The sequence below is a fragment of the Acanthaster planci genome, linkage group LG05 (assembly GCF_054643075.1).
Source record: "Acanthaster planci isolate LZ-2023a linkage group LG05, COTS_SCS, whole genome shotgun sequence".
In the NCBI taxonomy this organism is placed as follows: domain Eukaryota; kingdom Metazoa; phylum Echinodermata; class Asteroidea; order Valvatida; family Acanthasteridae; genus Acanthaster; species Acanthaster planci.
In genome coordinates, this window is record NC_141781.1 from 8,195,332 (window position 1) to 8,221,463 (window position 26,132).

The following is a 26,132-nucleotide window of genomic DNA, read 5'->3' on the forward strand; positions in this document are numbered from 1 at the left end:
GCTCCAGTCTTTAAGAAAGGCTTTCCATAAATAGCCATCCTTCTTTGCTTCCACACAGGCCGTAACAAATGCGGTGATAATGATGAAACGGCTCCACACGGGGGAGTGGAAGACGCCCATCAGGCCCAGAGCGGCACCTCCGAGCCCGCCCACTGTGGAAACCGAGCAGAGCGTAGAGGCTCCGCCCATCCAGCAGGCTACACAGGCAGAATGATCTGGCATGCCAACACACACCCACTTCTGATCATCATCTCACAACAGGAGAAGAGGCTGAGTCTTCAACAAGGAGTGCACTGACATCATATAATGCCAACAGGAAAGCCAAAGAAGAGATTATGTTTTTAACAGATCATAAGGTGGTATGATGGAATATACATTTAAAAGTATTGGAAATCAAATCCATTTGGGTATGTGTTACCATGGCTACATTCTCTTACAGTTTTCCGTGCCCCAAAATAACATTGTAAAATCCGTCGCTGATATGTGTAATTTTAGAGGGGGCATTTACTGAGATTTTAAGTTACAGCTAGTACCCAGGTTCTTGTCTTCCTGTGGGGTTTGAGATGTGTCAACAGTTTTGAGTGAAGTTAAAAATTGACTGTATATGCCAACCTCACATGTGGACCTGTCATCAAAAGAAGTCCATATGATGTAGATTGTGCAAACAGTGTGTGGACTAAGCCAGGTCCACATAATCCCCCCCCCCCGCTGGAAACAGTTTAGGGGCATATCTGTGTTAGGTCTCTTCAAAAGCAAAAGGAACAATGAAGGAAACCAATGACGGGAATCAGCTTAAAGAGCAGTCAAGCAGTATTTTCACTGAGCATTCTGAAGTATGTATTCAAAAACAAAGGAATGTCAACGCTAGGTTGGGAATATAAACATGTGTCTGTGATGAAGACGGAAAAGAGAGGTACATGTATTTGAGTGTCTTGAGAATTGGCGCATAAGAAGGTACCAAATCAAGTGCAGTCTGAATATATTACTCAAAAACAGATAAGGACTACTTTTTTCTTAACTTGTAATTTTGTTCCAAGCAATGAGTGGGGTCTGGTTCTTTCATTTTTAGTTTGTCTAGATGATGTTCTCATTGAAATAAAAATTTTTTAAAATGTTTCAAAACATCAAATGCACATTTTTAGCAGTAAAATATCTCATTTGAAAAAAGTGTACACAAAATTAAATGTGGTCCTCAACTTTTTTTGAGTAGTGCTTAGTTAGATTCGAATGTGCACATTTTAGAGAAGGTTGAAGTCTCTGTAATGCATTGTACAGTTCAGTTTGTTAAAACACGGACCTTGGAGGGTCAGTGGTTAAAATGACATGCACAAAGCACAGTAATGGTCACAATACCACAGCACACTTATTGATTACATAGTCATGGATATAAAATTGGAAATATTGTGGCATTCTGAAGTTTTGTATTCATAAATTGCTTTGTTACAGATACGAAATCTTCTGTTTGTATAAAGGGCGTGTATGCCAAGAAATTAAAGCTGATGGGCATATCATTAACGATTCTTGTCTTTAAAAAACTATTTGGGAGATAGTCTTAGTTCCCAGATGCCCTTTCTTGGTCTTTGTTGACTGTGCGGTGATTCACTGGAAAAGTCCCCCTCTTTGCGGCCCTGACTTGCATGAACAGAGTGTCCACTTTGATGAATCATATTGTACAGTCCAGTGACTTTGTGTGCGCTTAAACATGGCACCGTAAAGGACGTCTTGGAACCAAGCCTACTGAGCTAGAGCAGAGGGGGGTTTTGTTGCCAAGCATAGCCTAATTAACCATTCAAAATACCATGCCTTTTATCGTCAAGGTGTGGCTGGCCAGAGTGTGTTTGGCATTGGTTACAGTAATCTTTGGACCACTTCCAACATATTGGAAACTGAAAGAAAACATCAACTAAGTGCTCATTCAGTGTGGATGAGAATTGATGGTTTTCCTTATGATTGAGAGTTAAACCAGCATGAAGACATATTTAAATAATCTACATGTAGTTAATTATTTTATGTACATGTAGTAGAGTACTTTTTAAAGAGATGAAATTACACATGTTTAATTCAGTACAAATTCTTTAATTACGTGTAGGTCATGCATGTGACTTAACATCTGTAAAAAGCATTTTTTAATGACACCTTTTTGTATACGTGTTTAGATTTTAAAATGATGCCATATATGTGTAAAGATTTTAATAAAACAATGTGAATTATTTTTTACCGGATCTGACTTAACGGCTGATTTTTTTTTAATACAAGAGAATTATTGTTCAAGAACAGCTTTTGGAAAACACTTGTTAATATTGGTGATGATGGTAATAATTTGTTGCCCAATTTTGTAAATAATCACTAGATGTATAGTTTTCATAACGCATGTATTGTGAAAAGCAATTCTATCGTGAAGAGGGAAATTTGGTACTGTAAAACTGTTTAATCAGACTTTAAAAATAGTAACAGGAAACTTTAAATTTCTACTTACACAGTAGGATGTATGTGGTACATGTGTACATGTCTTTTTTAACAGCTGAATGTGAGGAACAGTGTGGAATACGTATGCATGCATTCAACAACATATAGGTATTTAAGCACCATATTTGGGAAAAACTTTTGGGATACATGTAAATGCCAGCTTTGCATTACTATAATATGAAGAGGCTTTCCTGTTTACAATAGGGTAAAAGTAGTTTGTGTTTTAGTTGAATGACAGAAAATTTCACTGAAGTTAGATTCAAACAGTTGAAGTGTAGTGTCAGCTTCTTGCCGTCTCAATCCAGCCATTCTTTTCTGTTCTGTTACCCATGTGGTTCGTTTGATGATAGCTTCCTCCCCCCCCCCCGCGCTTTCTTACTACACAGAAACTGAATTGTCCAATTATATATTACAAAATAGTTTGGGTAAAAGTACCCCTCCCCAGTAGCTTAACTACCAAAATTTCTGAGGCAGACCTGTTGGTGCACACATTTTTAGGGGGTCGCTTAACCCTAAAAAAAGGGGGGGGGGAATCCAGCCCCCAACAGTTTTTCTGATTTTTCCGCAGTGCATTTTTACCAGGAGCTGAACCTTTAAAAGAGTTTTAGAGTAACTCACTGTGTTCTTTTTGTCACCACTTTTCTGAAAATTAATCCTACCATTCTTGTGCAGTGCCAATTTTTCCGAGACTGCGTCAGCAAAAACTGTATACTGTTTCTCTGGTACGCGTTCAGGCTTGAACTTCAAATGATCATAATGTAACTGATTATGTGATTGGCATCAAACTTCACACTTGTAATAAGGAGAGTGTGTACATGCACTTGCCTGCCAAGTTGAAACAAATCGACCAAGGCACAGCCAAGTTCGGGGGGGGGCAGTATCCACCCCCACCCGGCTGTGAGAGGGGCCAAAATACATGTAACCTAGCTCTTAGGTCGTATTTCAAAATTATGAATGGGGAGACACTCTCCTCTTCCTCCCCCCCCCAGAAAAAGACAAAATGAAGCTACAAAGAAATCAGTTCCACAGTTTTTAATTTTCCTTGGCAAGTTTATTTTTACAAAGCTGAAATGATTAACGTTTCTTGAAATTGTTTGTCAGTTTACTCCTTTATCAAATACATGTAATTATGTGCAAAAAATTACCTTCAAGTACTGTAGAAACAGATAAAACCATCAAATTTTACAGAATTTTCAAGTAAAACTAAAATACCTGTTTTTTTTTCATTCTATCACCTTTACTGTCAAAATGTCACCAAAGCTGATAAAACTTGAAATGTCTTTACAAATTTTGTAAATGTATTGATGCATGTACAGGGCTGTTGTTTTCACAGCACACAGAGTAAGTCTCACTGTTTGTAAGTACTGTAGCAGAGACTAAAATTGCAACTTAAATGAATTTGATCTGTAAATAGTTTGACTCGGCAAAAATGTAACTGTCAATCTCTTTCATTCCAAGAAAAGTTGATGTAAAATTGGTAGTTTGTATTTAATTGATTCATGATTTAAATTGAAATCAGTCTCCACCAAGCACTAATGATTTTTTTTGCACCCTTTTGGTTTTCTCAACCTGTCGTTAATCTGTAGTTGAACTAGAAATGGAATCAAGTATTGCACTAATACCCAGGAAAAATGGACAGTCATTGCTTGACTTATAATCTTTATGCATTGATTTTCAAGGGCAATCATGACTATTTAATCCACATACTTTACTGATATCAAAATTTAATGTCACTCAACTACGTCTACATGAAGTTCTCATGAAGAATGCAGCGAATAATTTCAGTAGATGTGAAATTCTTGAACAGCTACAAGCGTGCAGTGGCCGTACAGCTGCCATGACAGATTGGCTCTTCAGTGGTAATGCTCTGAATGTGTGAGCCAGGGTAGGCATAAGACCCAAACTAGCGTCAAACTTCTTACACGCATGTCATGAACTGCAGCCCTTTTTAGTTTGGCAAATTTTTCACCATTTGGAGTTTAAGTGAATGGAAAAGTGTGACGGTGAATTGACTGAGACTTGCCTCCTGAAGCTGCAACCAAGCTCAACTTTCTCTAACTTTATCCCTGAAAAGGCCAATCCTTTTCCTCCTCCATTATTGATTGTTCAATCTACTGAAAGGATTTTGATATGAAATGCTTAATGAATATGCCCAGTGTCACAATGCAACAAGGCCCCCATGATTTCCCCAGGAACGTACATCAAATTTTTATAAAATTGATGCCAAATGACAGCCGGGCTGCACAAAACTTTAATAAAAGGCTCAAAGGAAAAAATAAGATAACCTGTGAACAAAACCAGGTGTATGGTGCATAGGTACTGTACAGGTACATCTATGCTCTAGACATAACCCTTGACCCCAGATCAGGTGGCCTTATGAAGGAAAAGTTACACAGAAGTGTACATGCAATAGATGCAATTTCCCCTTGAGTTGTGCTTTACTCCTGCATAAGACCAGTCCGTACAAAGAGTTGAGCCAACTACCAACTTGTCAGTCCCAGCGAACCCTTGTTGAAATGCATGTTATTTTTCCATTTTATCCACTATCAGTGTGCATACATAAATACATGTACATGTAGTCTAATGAAGACTTGTCATCCATTAATGTTAGAAGCCAACAATAGATACATTTAGGAAGATGGCCAATTAACTGTTCTTGACAATGAAGGTTAAGAAAAATGGTCAAAAGACCGCTACCAAGTCATGAGTTTGGATATTGTGTTGATCTCAGTAGCAATATCATGGTGGAGTCCATCAAAAGTCCATTAAGAGTCATTCAGTCTTATGCCACAAGCTAAGTCACAAGCTACATTCTGAATTCAAATGAAATGGAACAAAGGCATTCCTTTGTTCACCCTTCGATCTGTATGTACATGTATGACTGGTCTTATGAAAGGACTTGAGATTGGATGACCCCAACACTGCTCAATAGCTACGAAGCTTAATTATTTGCCAATGTAATATTGGCTTTAGCTTACAGGTGTGTGGCAGTAGCTTGCCATCAAGGAACTCCATTGGTTCATTGTTCAAACTCTGTACATTATAATTAATTATCTGTACCCACAAACACTCCAAAACCTTTTTCTAAATTTTGCCTCTTGCATCCCTGTTATCCATGCACATGTGCACTGGGCTGCTTTAACATACTTGGTGTAGTAGATCTTTGAAAGACAAATTAATCCAGTATTATTTTTAAATGTGAACAAACATACGCATTGTACTAAAAGTAAAAAGGTTTTCTGAAAAAAAAAATCCTGTCAATTGAAAATAAATAGAAAATGAGAGATGTCACAGCTGTCATGAAATGTGACGTTATTTTGTCTCTGTCTTCCAGAACCAAAATTGTTGCATCACACACTTTAATTTTGGCGATTCACAATAGTGCGCCACCAAGAGATTGCAGTGCGTTGGCCAATCATAATGCGCGAAATTTGTCAACCCTTTCCAAACGCGCATTGGGTTGACAGATTTCACACATTGTGATTGGCCAACGCATTGCAAACTCTTGGTGGCGCACTGTTGTGAAACGGCCGTATTGTTGAGTCTGTCCCAAGCCCATCACAAGTCACCCAGTCACAGCCTACTCAAGTGAAATGTGATAAAAGCATTCCTTTGTTGTTCACAGCATCTCAACTGGTCTCAAGTGAGACAAGACTTGTGACTGGACTTGTGAGTGACTCTACAGCACTGTGTAGTGTGTACACAATAATTGTCGTTTCTTATACAATCGGGACGTATATGTACAAGGAGTCTTTGTTTAAACAACAAAAAAATAATACAAGTGCGTACATGTACCCATGAATCTCACGAGTTGAAAAGTACAGCCAATTGTTGGCAGACACTGTAAAATTCCATATATTGGACTTTTAACACAGATCTGGTTGTCATCAGAAGACCTCCTTGCTCTTTTCATTTTGATGACATGGTGGGTCTGTAATTCATTTCCATTAAAATTGTACGGTACATGTGAATTCAAAAACATTCAACAGTGTAACACATGTCCGTTCTCACAACGGACCATCATCAAAGTCACAATTTTCTTTAACAGAAATTGATGCATGTGAAAACATGCACAGTGGAGACTCACCCCTCCACACTTGAGGTATCTATACGTTTTTAAAATGATGTGACCTGACGCGTTGAGCCAAGCACTTGCATAATTCAGGGTACAATGAACACGTACTTTCTTTGCCTTTTCCAAAGCACATTTACGTGAATACGGATATTCAATGTCTACATTACATTTTACATAATTCATGTGTCTGCAAGCACACATTGCAAACATGTTTACAATGGAAGGTTTTATTGACAAAGGTCATTCATGTACAGCAAAAGCAGTCTACTTTTGAGATATTCCAGCAACAAAGCCTCTTACACCACTGAAAACAGTCATTTCTTCGTTTTTGATAATTTTTTCTCTCTCTCGTTTTTGTAACTCCCAAGAACCTCCGTTTTCCACACAGCTTTCTTCCTTTGCAAACGCTCTGCCCGTTTTGACAGTGGGCGCATTGCGCAATCCTTCGAGTGTTCGCCTGACTTATCCTTGTCCCAACTGGTGCTGCCATCCGACTGACAGCTGCTACTGTCGCTATCAAGAGACTTGCGAAAGCGTCGCTTCTTTTTGCCTGCCAAAGCCTTTTTAGGTCTCAGCCTCCGCTGCCGATAATTGCAGATCAGCTCTTCATGGGACGGTTGGTCTGCCTGAAAGTTTTCCAACGGTGAAATGTTCCCTTCTGGATCGAGTGCCCCATCGTCGCTGGAACTACTGGTAGCAATGAATGAATCATCCTCACTCTCTGTCCCGTCACTGGACTCATGTGATTCATCAGCGGTATTCGCATCGCCTCTGAACTTGTTCGCTTCATCCAAAGGTTCCACTTTGAAGGCAACATTTTCACCTTCTATATCGTATTCTCTGTCTTCAGGGTCAGCTTTGATTGCTAAGTTCCCTCCTTTGTGTTCATCCTGGAGTTCTGCTTTGATGGCACTAGTCTCAACTTCTGTGCCATTTCGTTCATTGTCATCAGACTCGACTTTGACAGACACACTTCCAGAGAGATCTAGGGTAAATGCTCCAGGCTGGTCCTTGTCATCGTCAGAAGACTCTTCACACTGAATTGAGGCTCTTCCACGCCATTTCTTTCTCGGAGCAGTCAATGGCAGATCATCCCCACTGCTGTTGTCCGGATCATCTGATCCGGACAACAGTTCTGCAAGTGGTCTTGGCTTGCGCATCTTCAAGGGGCTGGCCAACTCCTCACTGTCGCTTCCATTTCTCCCTGAGGAGGTTTTCCGTTTGCTCTTTGCCTTACGAGGATTTCTGGCAGTCGCCTGGACGGGCTCATCATCATCGTCATCACTGCTGCTGTGAGATGGAGACTCTGACCATGGACTGCCCTCTTGGGTTGAGTCATCACTGCTGGAAGTGTTGTCATTGATGAATTCTTCATCAGAAAACTCGTCAAACTGGTCAATTCTGTCTGGATTGTTGTAGGTATTTCTCCTACATACATGTAGGTGGGTGGGGTAGGGGGTGAACACGGTGAAAGGAAGAAGATACACATGTAATTAGTTCAAATAAATGAACAGGTTGACAGAAGGCAAAAGAAAGTACATGTAAAAATAGTGGGCTACAAAACCCCTTTTTAATTATTGTGAGATGGTTTAAACATCACAGAATCACTGTAGAAAAGATACCAAAATTAAGGGTCACTTGTTAATACACACATATATAAATCCAACATGTAAGGAGACAGATTTGAAAAGGATCTTAAAACTGTTAAACCCTAGAAAGAGCTGCGCAGTTGTGATGAGAATCAGAGGTGTTATGTTATCTAAATGTACTACATTTAGTATATTAAACCCTGTCTCAGTGTGGCCTTTACATCCCATGATATGGTTGACTTACTCTTTGATAAAGTTATTGATCAGTTTTCGTGGCTTGTAGTCTCTGTAATTCTTGAAGGGTGTCTCGTCGGGGACCACACTGTCCAGGGCTTCTCTGCGAGTGGGCAGGGTGAACCTCCGCTGGGACTTCTCTCTCAGTCGGCTGGAGCTCCGAAGAGTCTGGTCAGCTGCCACCCGGGGCGAGCTGGGAGAACACTTTGGAGGGAAGAAAAGAGATCTTGATACTAAAAAGTATCACACAAGCAGGAGGATTTCTAGTCTCATGCAACACACTTTGTGCGATGCACTTACTTCGGGCTGGCATAGACATAAAAAATAAAGGAAACATGGAATAGACCTATGACATAATAATGCCATGATTTGTTCACATGGGCACTTTCCTACATGTACATGTATGGCGAAGAGATGGGACTCATCCACCGAGCCCCCACAGACATTATGTTCCAGTGTCTACTGACAATCCATTATAGTTGGAACCCGCTCATCCCCAACTGCTGTGCGCGTTTGTCCACTGCAATTTAAAATGGCATCCATTTATACAATGTAGCTGTTTTATCTAATTTTTTTATTGATTTAATTTATGAACCAAATTTATCAAAATTAAGAAAATTTTCATTTGAAAATACGCATTTTACAATGGTTCTGGGCTGAAATGGATTTGCTGCTCCCGTGGTCAGGGTGGTTACTTTCTGAAAACCGATCCAGAACAAGGAAAAGTGTCGCCACTTTTGTAGATCCTGTAGTGTACGTCCAAGTTTAAAATCTGAAATTAATTTGGTAGCATCTCTAGCACACATGGTGGATCACTGGATGGTGACCACATTTCACTAGAATTTGAGGATTTTTTGACTGAATAATTTTCCCGATCTGGAATTGGGTAGACGACTGTAATATTATGTGTAAAGATCTCACTGGTCGAGTTGCCTCTCTGTCAAAGTCGAGTTGTCAAACGGGCGACTTGATTAACGGTTGAGTTGTCTCAACGGTCGAGTTGTCCGACATTGGCCCAGAGGACACGGAAGAGTATATGTCGGGCTCTGTTTACGGGTCTAAGCTAGTACAGTAGTAAATACTTGGCTGGATACCTTCAAAGTGAATATTAATTATTACCTGTAAATCAGTCATGACCTGGGATTTGGCAAATTCTTTCAAAGGCTTCAGTCAGTCAAAAGAAAAAAACACTACTTCGTTTACATTGTACATGCACCTAACCGCCAGCACGGTCAGCAGGTAAGAGTACCCCGCGCGCGCGCGGAATTGTCGTTGCGTTTATGGTCTTGTTATGGCGCCCTCTGTAGATTCTGTGTGGACGTTTGATTTTAATCTGGTTCTCCTTTTCAAAACCGTACGAAGTATTCTGTGCGAGACAGGAAACAAGTCATAATTCTAATATCACGAGCATTGTTGAAAAAAAACCACAATTCGGAAACGGGGCCAAATTACACAAAAAGGTCCTTATTATTTCTCATAAGTTGTGGTTTGTTGCAAAAACTTACAGGATGTCGTTGGTAAATTACAATTCAAGTAGTGATGACGAAACTTCAAATGCTGAAGAGGAAACAGAAGAACAATCTAACGTAGGAAAGCGTGCCGAAGAAGCCTCCAGCTCCACCTTGATGAACTTGTCTGATCTTGAAGAAGACCCAAGATCGAAGTCGTCACTGTTTTCAAGTTTACCAGCTCCAAAATTATTGGATATACATCAACCAGGTACGGTTGTCATGGTTGTAAATGTTACGCCCCAACTATAGCATAAGTCCCAACTATAGTTGGGCCCGTCCCAAAATTAGAGTGCTACAGAATACAGTTGGGCTGGCCCAACTACAGCAAAGAGGTCCTGTGTGCATGATGTGCCCAGCATGTGCTAAAGTCATATTGTTTACAAATATGTCATGGGTCAAAGGGCTAGATGAACAGATGAAGTGCCACATTTTAGATGAATTGTGTCAAGTGTGAGACACATTGACTTGGATAATGTTGAGACATTTGCCACAGACTCTCTGCTGTAGTTGGACCAGCCCAACTGCAGCACTACAGTTGGGACTGTCCCAACTATAGTCGGGACTTATGCTACACTTGGGGCGTAACATAAATATCCATTCAGAGTGTCAATGTGACACTGTAGTGAAAGATGTTAAAGTAAAGATTACTTTATCATGTTTATACATCATTCATGCTTACATGCCGTGCTAGTCATCCCATGCTTGACAATCAATATCAATCGTTGTCAATTATCGCCTGATCATACAGTGAGCCACTACTCTGTGTACATGGAGTAGGCCAATTCCATGAGTGCCTCACAGTGATGACAGTTCTGGGAGTAAGCTGATCATGTCAGTAACAGTAGGGACCTATCCATGTACATGAAGGTCCGTGGGCCAAGCTTTAGTTTAGGCCTTAGCTGGACCAAGAGAGGGTACTATTTTCTAAGCATTGATAGGCCTACCAGCAAAATGAACACTCCCAACCAACACGGCTCTTTTCACCCAATGAACATGATGAAGGGGTGCTTCTGCTCGAGGTGGATAGGCAGCTCTTTTTGCACGGGTCATGCTATTTAAAATAAGAACTTTGTTTTAAATTCGACAAGAATGGTAAGAATTCTCTCTATTCAAAAAAATAAGCAGCTGCAACATTTTAGTATTGACAAATAATGCAAGCATTTTCATGCATAAGCAGTGTGGTCACAATATTGAATTAGGCTCCTGAATAGGAGTCCAGACAACTGGACCATTCCCAACTTGACTTAGGTCAACTCCACCATTGAGACAAGTTGTCCATTAGACAAGTTTCCACTCAGCCAAGTCATCTGTCGACACGTGTCAAATGCGTCAAATTCACACTGTTTAGTACTTGCTTTATACAAAGCCTACAGTGCCCTACACACTTTTGAAACTTCATGCATTGTCATGTTAATAGTCCAAGATGAAAACCAAGCTGGCATCCGGAAATTGGGCAGATGTTGGGCCAAGCAGATGACTCAGCAAATGGTCGAGTTGTCCCACCGATCGAGTTGTCACAACAGTCAAGTTGTCCAAATTCGACTTGGCAAACGGTTGAGTCATCCGACCTCCCCTGAATGGGCCTAATACATGTACATTCTGTTTACTACATTGATTTAAACATATCTTAAGATTTTTAAATGTGAAATATTTAGCCTAGTGACGTGTGACAAAGTACAAAAATAGTGGTGCCAGTCATACTACCCAACTGGCTGCTACCATATTTTTCTGACGGATTGAGGGGAAAAAAAGATGATTTTTTTATTTTTCGTTTTTCTGCCGGATGGTGAATGTGACTTCGTTCACAACCAAAAAGTGTACAATGTAACAGTGTAATACACCAGGTTTGGGCACTTGTTTGTTGAGGCGGACTGTGTGTGTTGACATTAACAGCATGACCAGTTTTGTTTCATTTAATTTTCAACTTCTTACAGCTAAAGTACCACTCAGAATTACCATCATAGCCGGGGCAGTCTTTGCTTCTTAAATGTGTTAAATTGGCATTAGCTTGGAAAACCCAGATCCTTCTGAGCACTTACAAGTATGGACGATTAATTCAAAGGTTCCTTTTCACGTAGAAGAGACAGACAACATTCAGTTCCCTGCAACAGCATCAACCACTTCTTCATCTTCATCATCTACTGGCAGATCACTCAACCTTCCAGCACCAAAGAAGAAGTCAGCTCAGCCCATAAAGATCACTGCACCATCAGTTCCAGAGGTCCGTTGGTATCAAACTTGTAAAACAGTGGTGATATTTACTCATATTAGCTGGCCATCAGGACAAAATACTTCTCATTTCAGTTAGGAGCTGATGAAGCAAAGCATGCAGTGGTTTGCTTTAATAGTGACAATAACAAGTTTTTATATAGCGCTTTTAACTTAGATCAAAGCACTTTCCATTATTATTACCCCTGCTCGCTGGGCCCATGAAACATTTCAACTCCCACCTCAGCTCCCTAGAGAGTATACACATGACACAGTCATTTCGGTGCAAGGCACAATAACCATCTCTGCCCTCACAGGTACATTTACCCAGTTGCTTCTGGGTGGAGAGAGCAATAAGTGACAAAATGCCTTGCCCAAGGGCACATTCAACTTGACCCCAGACTGGATTCGAACCCGCAGCTTTACCCGCCGAGTACGAATCCAGTGCTCTTAACCACGAGGTCACGGCATTCCACATTTTCAAATCTTCAACCAGGTTAAGTGATCCCAAGCTGACAGCTAATCTGAAATCCTTGTGCATTCTAATAGCTGTGGTTTTAAGTGGCTGATCAGATTTTTTTATTTTATTTATGTATTTTTGGACATTTTAGACACATTCAGATGATGATGAGGAGGAACCATTGGCCAAGAAAGCCAGACCAGCAAAGGTAAGTTTGCCAGGCACATCTTTGATGTTTTGGTTGCTGTAGCTAGATTTAATTGTTTAAAACCAGGATTTTGAAATGAGCTTTTGCTAGAGATTCCAGTGCTCTAGCAAGCGACTTAAAAGCCTTAGCGGTTACTTCCACCTCATCAAATTAACCACAGTTGCAATTTGTTACCTTCAGTTCAGTCAAATTTTCAACTGCGAAAAGAAAAGTGACTGAAGCTGGATTCAAACCGACATGTGTGATCTCTGGAACACTGCATTACGTGTAGCTCTGTAACAGCCAGGAGCCATACGTTGGCTGCATTACAACTTGCTGATACCCAGCACACCTGGAACAAACACACTGACAAATCGGGAGACTGCGGAGACAAAACGGGGAGGGGGGAATCCATTTCTTGAATTGGAGGTTCGAACCCTGCTTCATTTCCTTACACCTTACAGTTGAGACTCCAATTCAGGTAGCATGTCAGAATAAGCTGTATATAACTAGCTACGCTAGTTAACCCTAACAGTCCCAAATCCTCCAATTTCAATACGATTTTACATACATGTACATGTACACCCTTGGGGGTAGGGTTAATTACTATCACGGGCAGGTCATGTCTGATTATTGTGTTTTCCTTCATACATGTCTCACAAGTGTTTTCTGAAGTGATATATTGTTTGACTTGTCATTCTGATGAGTATCAGAAAGAATCTTTGATGCAGTGACACAACAGGTGTTCAGCATATATATTCGTCATGCTTTGGGCATCGTACGTCGTATACATGCTTTGGACAATGTTTTGTGTTAATATGCCTGATCTATGTTGAAGGTTACTTAACAGCAGTACGTAAAAAGAAGTACGTATATTTATCCGGGCCTTTCCAAAAGTAGATTTCTTTGCAGTAGATTTCTTTGCAGTGGTATACTGTACATGTACAGCTTGCTAATGACAGGTATTGTTTGATGGCTAAGAGAGGCCATTTCAGAATGCAGTCTCAGATAATCCATTCATAATCCTGTTATTTATTGGGTCCATGAATGATGACTGGCCTCTCGATACAGGAGAGCCAATTTTCTTGATAAGCCAACTTGCCCTTAACAGATTGAACCAGTGGCTGTCAATACTTCATTGAACTGAAATACAGATTTCCTAAGTATCTTCTTGTTCTTGTGGAGAAAAAGAGCCGGCAGTGCCAATATTTCTGACTAGGGCTTCAGGGAGGAAGCTGTGGAGGCGTGGTTTGGCATGGTGAGGATGGAGTTACACATGTCAGATCACAGTCATAGCCTTCCTGCAGCTTAAAAGGACTGCAGAAACTGAAGTAATTCTTTCAACCAGGGAAGGAGAATTCCTCCTTGGCAAATTTGAACCACGGCCAGTGTTGCAGTTGGGACCCCTTAAGACCATCACAAAACCAACACCAGACCTCCGCTCTGAATTCAAGTCACACGCTATTCAAATCGAATGCAACAAAAGCATTCCTTTGTGATCATTCAGCCAGTGACTTGTGTCTGGTCTTGCTGGTCTTGTGGTGGTCCTGACCACACTGACCGAGTGTTATAGCCAGTGGGCAATACCGCCTGGCACTAAACCCTACTCCCTCCTGCTTCCTCCCCTGTTGTAATCCTGGGCTAATGGTCCGGCTACCAGACAGTGACGCTAACAGCCGGACCATTCTCTCCTTACATGTAGACTAAGCACTACCTCGGTCACCATTCTTTGGGCTCACCGGCCATTAACAGCGTTGCTTCCCACAACATTGGTGGTAATAACCATCTCGCAGGTGGAGGTCGCATGGTAAGTCCCGATGGGTTTGTGCTTTGTGTCAATAGCAGTTTTCATTTACTGTTGTAAATTATTTGACAATTTGAGTTTGTGATTTCTGTGTCGCTAAGTTTTGAGACTGTGAGTTTTAGATTGTTTGTTTTATTTTTGTGTGTGCGAGGACATAAATTTATAAGCAATTCATATGTGTTAGAGGTAATTACTCCTTTGAACTGTGGAATGGTTTTATTTGGAATTTACTCTCTAGGTAGTGCTAACAACGAGTAATCATAAAACTGAACCTAGCCTAAAGGAATCATGATTTTGTACAGATTCTGTACAGATATCTTATGGTGCAAGGGTAACGAATCCAAGCTTAAAAGTCTTACTTTCTACCTTTCTATAAATATTGACAACTCAGTGAGTTGTCTGTTGTTAATGTCAACATCGGCACAATGTCATTGTTTTGTGTTTGTGTTGCGCAGGACTCAAGAAACAGCAGCTCACCAGGTCCAGACCGCAACCTCCTCAGGAAGAAGAAATGCGCTGCCAAGGAGAGAGGCGAACACACCATGGAGGAGCTGCTGGAGCTTAGCCGCAGCGCCATGGAGCAGCTGCACCAGAAGCTGGAACTGCAGCGCCACCAGATGGTGCTGCTGTCAGGAGGAGGCTTTGGATTGCATCAGACGAACAGTACTCCCTCGTTTCCAAAAGCAGGTCCTGCTGGTCATACGACGTCGAACGCCACACAGCTCCAGGGCCTGGCTCAGGTATTTCCTCCTGCCCTGGGCTTCCAGGGAAGCCCTGTGCTCAACGCTGCACTGCATCCAGGCCTTGCCTCGTTGATGCAGGCCCCAGGCCTTGACCTGCCAAGGAATGCAGGCCTACTGGGCTCCCAGAGTCTTCCCTTTACTTCGGCGGTGAATGTTAGTGCAGCGAACCACGACTTGGCCAAAAGTTTACTGAGTCCTTTTCCCTTCCCGGCGATAAATCCCGGGGGCATTGCTGGACTGCAGCCATTCCCACTGGGCTCTGCTGTCGGTATTTCCCAACCTCTGGCCCAGCCAGGCTGGGTCCCAAACACCCACCCGCCATCACCTCCGGCCGACTCTGACCACGGTCCTCAGGTGACCCACAAGAACTGTTGTGGTGCTTGCCTCAAGAAGATTGACCTGCTGGAACAGAAAGTCAAGAAGATTTTGGAGCATCTAATCACGAAGGAACTAGCCCAAGGCTCTACATTGCCGCCAGTGCTAGATCCCTTCCCAGCGCCAACTTCATTGGCTTCCCAAAGTCCATCACCACAGGATGGACACACTTTTCTCAACACCAGCCCTTCAGGAGGTTCTTCCTCTGTTCCTTCTTCATCAGCGTTACAAGTAGGCCAAGAAATGCAGAATGCTTTCATGCAGGCTGTCCACCATGAGCAGTCAAGTCCATTTCAGTCATCCACAAAGCCAAGAATCGTGTATCCACAACTAATGACAGATCCACTGATACCAGTGAAAATATCCTCAGCAGCTGAGCACAAATGTCCACCCAAATTAGCAGATCCACCGATAACCACCAATGTTGCTCCAGCTTTTGCAAGCCTCTGTAGTAGCCCCTCGGACTCAAGGAGGTTAACTCCGTCTTCTGTGAATGCGTGTTCAAGCCAGACAAAGGGTCCACTGCTGCTTTCATCAAAGATAACCTTACCCGCTGAGAACAATGATAAGTATGCATATCAGTCTCTGATGCGTTACAGAGGTACCTCAAAACTGTTCAAGATCGATTATGACCAACATGCAGCCCACAAGTCAAACATTCACTTCAACCAGGGCAGTGACTCCTCGCATCTCTCGGTAGAAGATACATGTATGCTGCAGACAGACCACTTTCAGTTTCCATTAGAGATCTATTCAGCTGCTGACTTTCATAGCCTTCCCTCTAAAATACAATATATCTTGAACGTTGTTGAGAGAGACAAACACGGCAAAGCAACCAAACTCGAGGTGAAGCAAGAAATCTTGAATTCTCTCGCACCTTATATCAAGGATCGGAACTCCATATCGCGCCGTCTGGCTGATGTACTGTTCACGGACGATGAGCGTTGCTACTGTAACTGCAGTGGCTGGCGGAAGCCGGCCGCACTGGATCCCATCCGCATGCAGGCGTTGACGGACGCCGTTTTCAAACTGTGCCCCTGCCCAGAGGAGCAGAAAAAGCACCTCTGGCACGAATGCGTCAAGTCGATTGACGCCGCCTCTAGGCATATCGTCCGTGTCCGCAAGAACAAAGGCAAAATGCCGCGTCATGGGAAGTGGCTACCCACAAACCATCAAGAGCCGGCCGAGCAACCACTCTTTGCTGTTGCGACAATGGAGGTAGATCCCAGCCACGAAGGCATCAACTATGACAACCTGCCAGTGCGGCTGCAGTCCGTGCTCGACATAACCCAGAGAGATGCCAACGGTAAGGTGTGCAAAGTGGAAATCAAGGAGCCTGTCTTAGTCCGCTTCACTTACCTCTCCAACAGCAGACTGAATGTAGCCTGCCAGCTTGCCAACATCCTCTTCACCCCAGCCGAGCGGGAGGGGGCCTCCTGCCTGGGGCGGCCTGGCACACGGCAGCTGGACTCAATCCGATTGGATGCCCTGCGAGAGGGGACCTTCAGGATCTGCCCTGCACCTCTTACGGAGCAGAAACACTTATGGTCCTATTGTGTAAAGGCTATAGACAGGTTGTCAGTCAATCCAGACATGAGTTACCCAACATCGTCAGCTACTTTGGTTTACCCCAATATCAAAGCAGAAGATGAAACCCCTGGTGAATATGAAGTCTTAGCAGAGGATATAAGCCACTCATCTCCTGAGGATGAAAACTGAAAAATGTAATATTTATTTTATTTTTGACATTTTAACAATTTTATTTTTGTACATAAGGAACCTCTGTAAATACATTTCAGGATTAAATAGTTAATGGTTTCTACGTTCAGACACTTCATACTGTAAGGTTAGGGTTCTTTCAGCTGTGTTAGTTGTCCAAAATGCAGACTTTCTAAAGTACATATCGTTGTTAATCTAAATACTACGGGTAGACTCAAAACTGCTCCAAAGATCATCTCAGTTCCCTTCCACGTTTGATGGAAACAGCTCATTCAAACAACATCATTTCTGACATCACAGGTGTCCGTTTGCTGTCGGGGCAAGTGGTACTTTGTGTCTTTTAAGTCTTAGGACACAGTGACAGCAGCATGGGTGGCATCACTCACCCCTCTGAGTTTGTGCATTATCAGATGATTGGCCAGGTCTGTTGCTTGGCAACAGCTTGAAATTTCACCCAAGGCTGCAGCCAGTTCAGGTAAAGTCAGGTGTAATGTCAAGTCACCGCCAAGTAATATCATACAGATGCTTATCAATCACAAGCACATTTTGGAGTGCACCTACATGTAGTAAGCATGCAATCAAACACAAGTACACTGTACATGTACACTGTGCATGTGCCCCCATGATAACAAGTACCCTTTTGTTGATTTATGCCAACCATAAACCCCAAACTGTGTGCTTGCCCCATACATGTACATGTAAGAACATGCACGCTGATACCTGTACATGTACATGTCACGATGTTGTTGCCGTGAATACAATATCCATCTCCAAAAAAAAGGCATCTGGTGAATGCTATTTCAATATACATTGTTGTTACATGTATCACAAGGTGAAACACCAAACAATGTGTACCTGTAATGTTTTACCTTATTGAGCAGAGTTTTTTTTTTATAAACAACGTTTAAATGTCTTATTTGTGTTACAGTGCTAAAAGATCACTTTGCTCTTTCGCCTGAAAAATTTACCTCAGTTAATCGTAACTTCCAGGCCGACATTATACGTATCTGTTTGTGCACATTTGAAGGGTTGTTGTGATACATCTATAAAGTCGATTTGAAAAGTTCCTGATGTTAAAGTTGTGTAGATAATGGGTGAAGGTTCACAATAATTGGATTAATAGTTTTCTTAATTCCACAATTTTACCGATGTATTTTGATCCTGTAACTAATCTCAAACTTTCAATAAGCAAAATGGGAATTTCCTTTTTAGCGTATTTATTGCACCTGTGCATGTATTTATCCAATTTGTACCTGTGTAATTACATTAGGTTATATTGTGGATAGGAGATCTGACACTTGCATTTATAGGTGACATACCGCACATGTAGATGTACATGTACCATGTCGTACAGGTGTGTGTAGCTGAGTTGTACATGTATACATGTACGTGCCCTTTAACTACTGTATTACACATCTGTCAACTGCGATGAATGTGTTTGTTTTGCTTTGTCCTACAATTGCTTTCATGGTACACGTACTGTACGTGTACGTACCGGTACCATAGCTGTAGAGCATGTAATATATATGTAATATACAGTCATGTCTTCTACAAGGTACATGTACAGTTTATGTATGTGGAGCTGACTCAGGAATTATTGCATTTCACCTGCTTGAGACATTGTAAGCGTTGCAGGCATGAGAGGCCCAAAGTGTAGAATGAGCAAGTTTAGTATTCCAACCATGTCCTAAATGAAGCGCAGCAAGATCAGTCAGTGTCCTTTCAGAGCGGCCATACGCTGACTAATATGCGTGCTTTGTCCTCAAATGATCTTTGCTTTTTGAAATACCGAAGAGGTTTATTACAAATCATCTCTTTTGGACTTTGAAAGACACTTTGTGGGGCAGTTGTTTTGTTCCACTGGAAAGCCTCCCTTTGTGCATATCCTGTGAAACCAAAGCACTGGCCTTCAAGATGACAGCCATGCAAACCCTCTATAGTGTTGGAAGCAAGTTCCTGCAAAGTTTGCTTGTTGAACATCACTCTGCAAAATACAGGAAAGTTCACAGGACATTCAAGTAAAGTATTGCTTTTCTTTTCAAAAAGGAAGACATTGCAGTTCGTTGCTCATGTGAGTTCCCGATTTCCAAAGCTACATGCACTTGCACTTTGCTCAATATTGATTGTAAGATGTCAGCAAGAAACTAAATTGAAATTTGAACTCCAGGGATGCTACTCTTCAACTTAAAATGTGGTCTGTCTACATGTCCTTGTATGGTTAAACCTGTAAAATAAATCCATGAATGGTATAACAACTGTGTTGCAGCCTAGGATTTACATGTCGCATACAGTATATGTGTACATGTATTCATGCCCTAGTGCACACAGCACTGTTACATGTACATGCTTGTCCACATGTCTCTTTTGTTTGTTTGTTTGTTTGTTTGTTTGTTTGTTTGGTTGGTTGGTTGGTTGGTTTGTCTGTTTGTTTGTTTGTTTGTTTGTTTGTTTGTCTGTCTGTTTGTTTGTTGGGGTGTTGGGGTGTTAGTTTGTTTGTTTGTTTGTTTGTTTGTTTGTTTAGTTAATTATGCAGAGCCTATGCATTGGCTTGTGCTCATGAGATGCATTGTGATGTCTTCAGGTTACATGGATTTTGTTGTTACTCTCAATAAAAGTCAATTATTCATAACAATAAAAATCAATTATTTAAAATTGTCTTGTCTAATAAATTCTAAGTTAAAGTTGGCCACCTTGCTCATAAAAATGCAATCTTCCTACAGTAAGCCTTTTGTGAGTTAAATTTGAGTAAAATCTGGTTCACTGAGTTATGTGATTGTACATAAATAGAACAATTCAAATTCCCCAGACTAAAGACACTGTTGTTATACCTCATGATTCGGGGCAAGCTATTGCACAATGACCACCATCTCTGGAATGGACTGGTTCCTCTGTACCATTCTTACCCAGTGAAAAGAGTACATTGGTACAAGGCATCTTTTACATAACTAAGCAAAAGCTTGCCCTGAATCACAAGGTACCGGTATAGCAACAGTGTCTTTAGTCTGGGCAATTGAAAATGTGATGTTCACTTGGAAATAAAGAACTCAGTGCACCAGATTTTATTCAAATTTAACTCGCATTAAACTCTAGTTTCAGAAGTAATTCCATGCTATCATAAATTTCAAGGCCTATACTGGTATAATGTATGAGTGCATCCATTTATAATATACATTGTATACATTTATAGTCTACTGGTGTGGTGATAATGATATAACATTTGCGTGCATACATTTAGCTTGTGAAAGTTTTTTGTGGTTTAAAAGTACATGCTAAAAATGGAACAATTCTGTGTAATTTTTGCAAAAGTGTACCCATAGAGTACAATTGTTACATTAGTAATATGATTCGTGTCTAGTGTGTTAGAAGAAGCTGAGTTTTAAAAACAAGCTTGTAAATATTTTGGTAATAAAATCTCCAGTCTGTTTCATTGCACATCGCTTGAGGACTCCAAAGTGATCTTGTTTCTGATGTTGTTTTTCCAACTGTGTTGGCTGTGTGGAATCAGTGAACTCATACCCTTCTTCAGCAGTGATGGAGAGAGAGACTGACACACCCTGTAACACCGTTGGTGCCATTAAGCAGCTTGCCATGCTCCACACACTCCTTACATTTAACATTTATGTACATGTACATTGTTATGTTAATTTGTCGTGTATACATGATGTGTAGTGTGTACATGTAGGTGTGACGCCAAATAAGCCTTTTTGTGAGTTGAAGCTGAATAAAACATGGTACACTGAGTTCTATAAATTCATATGAACATAACAATTTGAATTCCCCAGACTAAAAACACTGTTGCTGTACCTCATGATTCGGGCAAGCTCTGGCGCTGTTACATTAGAGACACCTTTCACCAGTACATTGTTTTCAATGGATAAGAAAAGCACAGATGAACCAGTCTATTCCAGAGATGGTGGTCACTGTCCAAAAGCTTGCCCCAAATCACAAGATATAGCAACAGTGTCTTCAGTCTGGGGGAATTCAAGTTGTTTTGTTTATGTGCTATTAGATATTTCAGTGCACCAGATTTTATTCAAATTTAACTCGCAAAAGGCTAGTTACTGAAGAAGCGTCTCGGTTGGCACCCCCCCTTCCCACATACGGTAAAATGTAGGGTCAGAGATGGTGCAAAAATAAATGATATGGGGGATAACCAATTAATAAAGCTGTTACTTGAACACTTTAAATGATTTTTGAAAAGGAAGAAGTTTGTCTTCAGAAACCTTCATAATGGAGTCCTTAATGATGCATTTTGACTAAGATTCCTGAAATTTTTTCCTCCAATTAAATTCTTTTCTTTTGAGAATTTTAAGGAGAGACCCGAAAAATTCTGAAATGGTTATGAAATAAGATGTGTTCATCGACCTCACCTTGTTTGTCCTTTCAACCTCTGCAGGGTCTTTCAGGGCTCTTTGCCATGCTCCCCAAACCGCGGAATGCCTCCCTCAGGGAAACCAACCGCATTCTTCTCCCCCACACTCTGACCAAGAAGCCGGCACCAAGCAAGCCAGCCGCAAACCCAACCGCTAACAAGGTGCCGTCCTCCCAACCTGCACCTGCCAGGTCTAAACTGAGTGGGCTGGCGACAAGTTATGGCAGCGATGGGGATGACGAGGATGAAGCAAGCACCTCATCTTTCTTTTCTTTTGGGGACACTTCTCAAGCGGAGCCCGTCCGGCCAAAAACAACAGTCACAAAATCCGAGATGCCGGATTTGAGTAAGGCAAAGCCTCAGCCAATAAGCGCTGCCGTGGGACCTTCTCAATCTAAACTAGCACCAACCAGTTTGACACCAACCAATCCAGACAGCACCGCTAAACTTAGTAGTACTAATTTTGGGCCGTCATTGTCACAGGACTCTCCTATCACTTTTAAGCTAACGGATGCTCCCTCGGGTCAAGACGCTCCCCTTGCATTTTCGAAGCCAGTGGATTCATCAGCGCAGTATGCTTACCAAACACACCAGTATGCAGACTCACAGATGTACCCCCCTTCGTATGGCTATGGTTACACCGAGTATAATCAACCCTATCAGGAACAAGATCCATCGATGTACAGTGAGATGCAAGGTGTCACCAGTGAAGGACAGCAGGGTGCCGGAGAATCCACAGATTTGACAACAGACAAAGAGGTATGCACAGGTTGAAGACATGGTTTATTATTGGTGCCTTACTCCCAGGAAACGAAATGTAGTAGTTAGTCATTTGCATCATCATGTAAGGTAGATTTCATTTCCTACAGTCTTTCCTAACTGCAGTCCTCAGCGTTACAAGATTTGGGTCAGTTTAGCAAGAACTACACCAAAAGTGTTCAACAGCATGCAGAGGTTAAGGTTTTGTCTGCTCAATGGGATCATGCCTTCTCTGTACATCTTACTTGGCATTCCACTTTCAATTCTGGTAAGGAAAGCAAGAAATTTCTGAGATTCTTCTCAGGCGTTGCAGTGTATGTAACTCCCAAAAGAAACTAAAGAATTGTGAACTTGGGTTGGGTACTTGGAGTGGACACAGTCTTACCCACAAGAATACTGTTTTTGAGAATTTGCAGTGTAAGATTTCAAGCACTGTATAACTCTTAACAACTTTCCGTGATGCAGTTCCAGAGATTGATGGGTAAGCGCAATGTCGGCCGGGAGTCTGTCAACGTTGTTAACGTTGCGGCAGATGATGTGATAGGACCCACAAGCCACTTGGACTGGTTGAAGAAAAACCTGACAGAAGAGAAGGAGTACAGGGCCAAACTGGTGAGAAATGTGCTATGTAACTTTAGTACGTCAAAAAGACTGAAGATTACCTTGTCTCAGGCAAAAAGGGGAAAGTTGAAAGGCAGTAATATTTGGCTCTTAATTTAATAAATTCATTTAGCAAATGTACTTTTCCAACAAATACCTGCACAGTGTCACAAAGTAGCATTATTGACGTCTCAGGTAACACTGACTCCCAACCTGGTATCACTTTGGAAATAATTGACATCAGGGTCACATTATCAAGTAATTACATTTTCAAGTGTTGCTCAGTGAGCTACAAGATCTTCAAAAGTTTTTGCGTATAATAAACAGAAACGTTTTGGAGGGATTCCTTCAAATTTAAGAGTACCCGAATTGACTGCACTTAAATGATAGAAACATCCTACAGATGGAAAGAGAATGAATGTTTTAAACAGATCAACCGAATTTTAAACAGTGTTTTGTTGCAGTCCATCACAAGTCCCTGTAAGTCTGTCAAAAGTCATTTCACAAGCTATTCAACTGAATAGTGACAAAAGCATTCTTTCATTTGTCACCGTTCACCCTGTTACTTATGACTGGCCTTGTGAAGGGACTTGTGACTGGATTTGTGAAGGGACTTGTGACTGGATTTGTGAAGGGACTTGTGACTGGATTTGTGAAGGGACTTATACTATGATAGACTGGAATACAACACTGTTTTTCAAGATTTTAAAACAAAAAAGTCACAGGGTTTGTCCTCACAAGTTTTTAATTTGGTGGTCTGATTTAGTAGAGAACATTGTGGAGAAGGCCACAGATTTCCAGTTGAGAGGTTAACTCCTTTTCTTTTTTCAACCAAATAGAGGCATATTGTCTGACATGGCAGTAGACTAGATACTCTTCTACTTGTATTGTTGATGATGCCTGATGCTAAATTGCTTTTAAATTTCTCAATGCAGAGGAAGGAGCAACTGCCAACAGGTCAGCAGAGACGGAAACACCAGATCACCTTCCTGGCTCATCAGGTAGGTGGAGTTAATGACACATCAGTCAGTGGTGTACATCCCTGGGGGAGGGGACTAAATCTTTACATTGCTCGGCCATGGAAATTTGAGTGAGCGAAGACATGCATGGGTAACATTAGAGAAGGGGGTTGCTAACACCACTTTTTTCTCCATTATTCACTTAATGTGTGCCTGTAAAAAAAAAGTCCAAATGAATAGTTTACTTTGCCTGTGTGAAGTTAGCATCACGTCACTTCCACATCAGTTGGTAAAATGAGGGCCCAATTTTCTGCAGCTCTTAAGCAGGTATATACCGCACCTCAGAAAATGTATGAGCTACAGTATGAGCTGGGAACCAGTCACAAGCAATGCAAATTACGTGGCTTTGCAGCTGGTAATCAGTGTCTACCCTGTGGATATTTCTCAGCGCATTGTAAATTTCTGCACCATAAACAACAGCTGCATGCATGGCGACAGTTAAACGGCTGTGACCGATGTCAGTCTCCATTAAGTTTTACCGTCTTGCCATTGCTCTCTTTGTTTTTGCAGGCCAAGGAAAGAGAGCTGGAGCTCAAGAACCAGTGGGCAAACAACCGACAGACTAGGAAGGACACACAGATGAAGTATGGCTTCTGAAGGAGTGGTTGTGTGGTTTGGTATCCAGACTACTTCCTGCAGTCTGTGAGGAATGTTTAGATAAACCGCCGTGCTTACAGTGTTAGCCTTTGAAATGTGGAGAGGCGTTGAGGGCTGATGAGCACTGTGCTGTAAAAACAGGATGGACCCTATAGCCCTTGATAACTGATAACTTGTTGTTAACCCCATTGTCCTGTTGTAAGGAACTTTCTTAGACTGCCAAATCTGCTACTTTGCTGTTAATTAACAGTTCCTTGTTTGTATGTACTCAAATCCAGAACGTATCATGGAGAAAATGGAAATTATCAGTAGACTGTGCTTCAGGTATTTACGTGTAGTGAGGGTTATTTGTAAGTTGGTAGGGGGATGTGCCAACCTGCGTGCAGGGTGGGACAGAGTTGCTGTTCCTTCTTATCCCTTGCTCGACAGTGAGCTGTTCTGTGACAAAGTCATCAGACCTTGATGCCCGTCTACATGTTTACATTTGCACGCTTGCAATGACTGCACATTGTCACGGAAGATTCTACAATGCCAGATCATTTCATCCAAAAAAAGTGAACCCTCCACAAATGTATTACTTTCTGTGAGCCCCTATGAAGCAACTGTGAACGTGCTTTTTAGAACTGTACATATCAGTGGAAAGATTGCAAGCACAGGTACCAAATTCAGGATTACATGTAATGTGTCTCAGATAGGGTTTGTGGTCTTTGTTCTGAAGAGACTTGCAGATTCCTCCTTAAATTCTGTTAGAATATTATATACATATATTTACAGTTTGTTTGGTACATTGAATACTACTTTTGAAGGAGCTCTTTGATATTAGAATGGCACATCTTCTGTGTACTTTCTTACTTTATCGATATCCTTTTGGGGAAAAATGTGTATGTGACTTTGATAGCGAAGTTTTAACCTGAATACAATTTATTAAATACCTTCAGTTTCAACATTTCTTTAAGAAAGTGAAAAGAGACAAAACTTACTCTTTTCATCCTACAAAACACAAATGGAATTTTGGATGTATAAAAAGTGAAACATAATAAAATTTCCATGTGGTCCTTAACCTGAGTCTATTATGTTGCAGTATTTCCAATTGCATTCGTTGTTGGATATACATGATAATGATGGAATGTCAATTCTACAGTCTGTGGTTTGATTTTTCATTTGACAGACTGCTAATAAAGCTATTCTTGACTTGGCTTTATCAAATGAAGTCACAATTCTCTTGTCAAGTTACTACTAAAACTACGAAAAAAATTGTTGAAACACCAACCTTCATTGTCAGAATAATTTTACGTAAAAGTACATGTACATCAACTTTACAAAAAATTGTTCTACAAAAGACTAAATAAATAAATGTATAAACTAGAAGTTGTTTAATAACAAACCAGTGTACCTTTATGTATATGTACGAGCA

At 41.3% G+C, this 26,132-nt stretch overlaps 3 protein-coding genes across 4 annotated transcripts in view; 2 read left to right on the plus strand and 1 right to left on the minus strand.

The window, feature by feature from the left end:
• camk4 (calcium/calmodulin dependent protein kinase IV) overlaps positions 1-5,757 on the plus strand; it is a 30,828-nt gene extending 25,071 nt beyond the window's left edge. Inside the window, exon 8 of the mRNA XM_022252646.2 lies at positions 59-5,757. Within this exon, the coding sequence (XP_022108338.2) occupies positions 59-214 (156 nt within the window). The 3' untranslated portion in view covers positions 215-5,757. The remainder of the gene's footprint in view (positions 1-58) is intronic.
• LOC110987272 (uncharacterized) lies at positions 3,484-9,627 on the minus strand. The gene is made up of 3 exons (XM_022249859.2): positions 9,484-9,627; positions 8,375-8,568; positions 3,484-7,969 (listed from the first exon to the last, which is right to left on the minus strand). The coding sequence occupies exons 1-3, from the start codon at positions 9,496-9,498 to the stop codon at positions 6,856-6,858; spliced, it is 1,323 nt and encodes a 440-aa protein (XP_022105551.2). The 5' UTR covers positions 9,499-9,627; the 3' UTR covers positions 3,484-6,855.
• A 94-nt stretch (positions 9,628-9,721) lies between these two features.
• Positions 9,722-25,928, plus strand: prcc (proline rich mitotic checkpoint control factor). Of its 2 annotated transcripts, XM_022249848.2 has the most exons (7): positions 9,722-10,083; positions 11,954-12,096; positions 12,695-12,751; positions 21,768-22,502; positions 22,968-23,114; positions 24,038-24,103; positions 24,632-25,928. In XM_022249848.2, exons 1-7 carry the CDS (start codon positions 9,873-9,875, stop codon positions 24,716-24,718), a joined length of 1,446 nt encoding a protein of 481 aa, XP_022105540.2. In that variant the 5' UTR covers positions 9,722-9,872; the 3' UTR covers positions 24,719-25,928. The 2 variants fall into 2 exon arrangements, with proteins under 2 accessions (XP_022105540.2, XP_022105532.2); XM_022249840.2 differs by lacking the exons at positions 21,768-22,502; positions 22,968-23,114; positions 24,038-24,103; positions 24,632-25,928 and adding exons at positions 14,433-14,537; positions 14,990-20,807.
• The last annotated feature ends 204 nt before the right edge of the window (positions 25,929-26,132 follow it).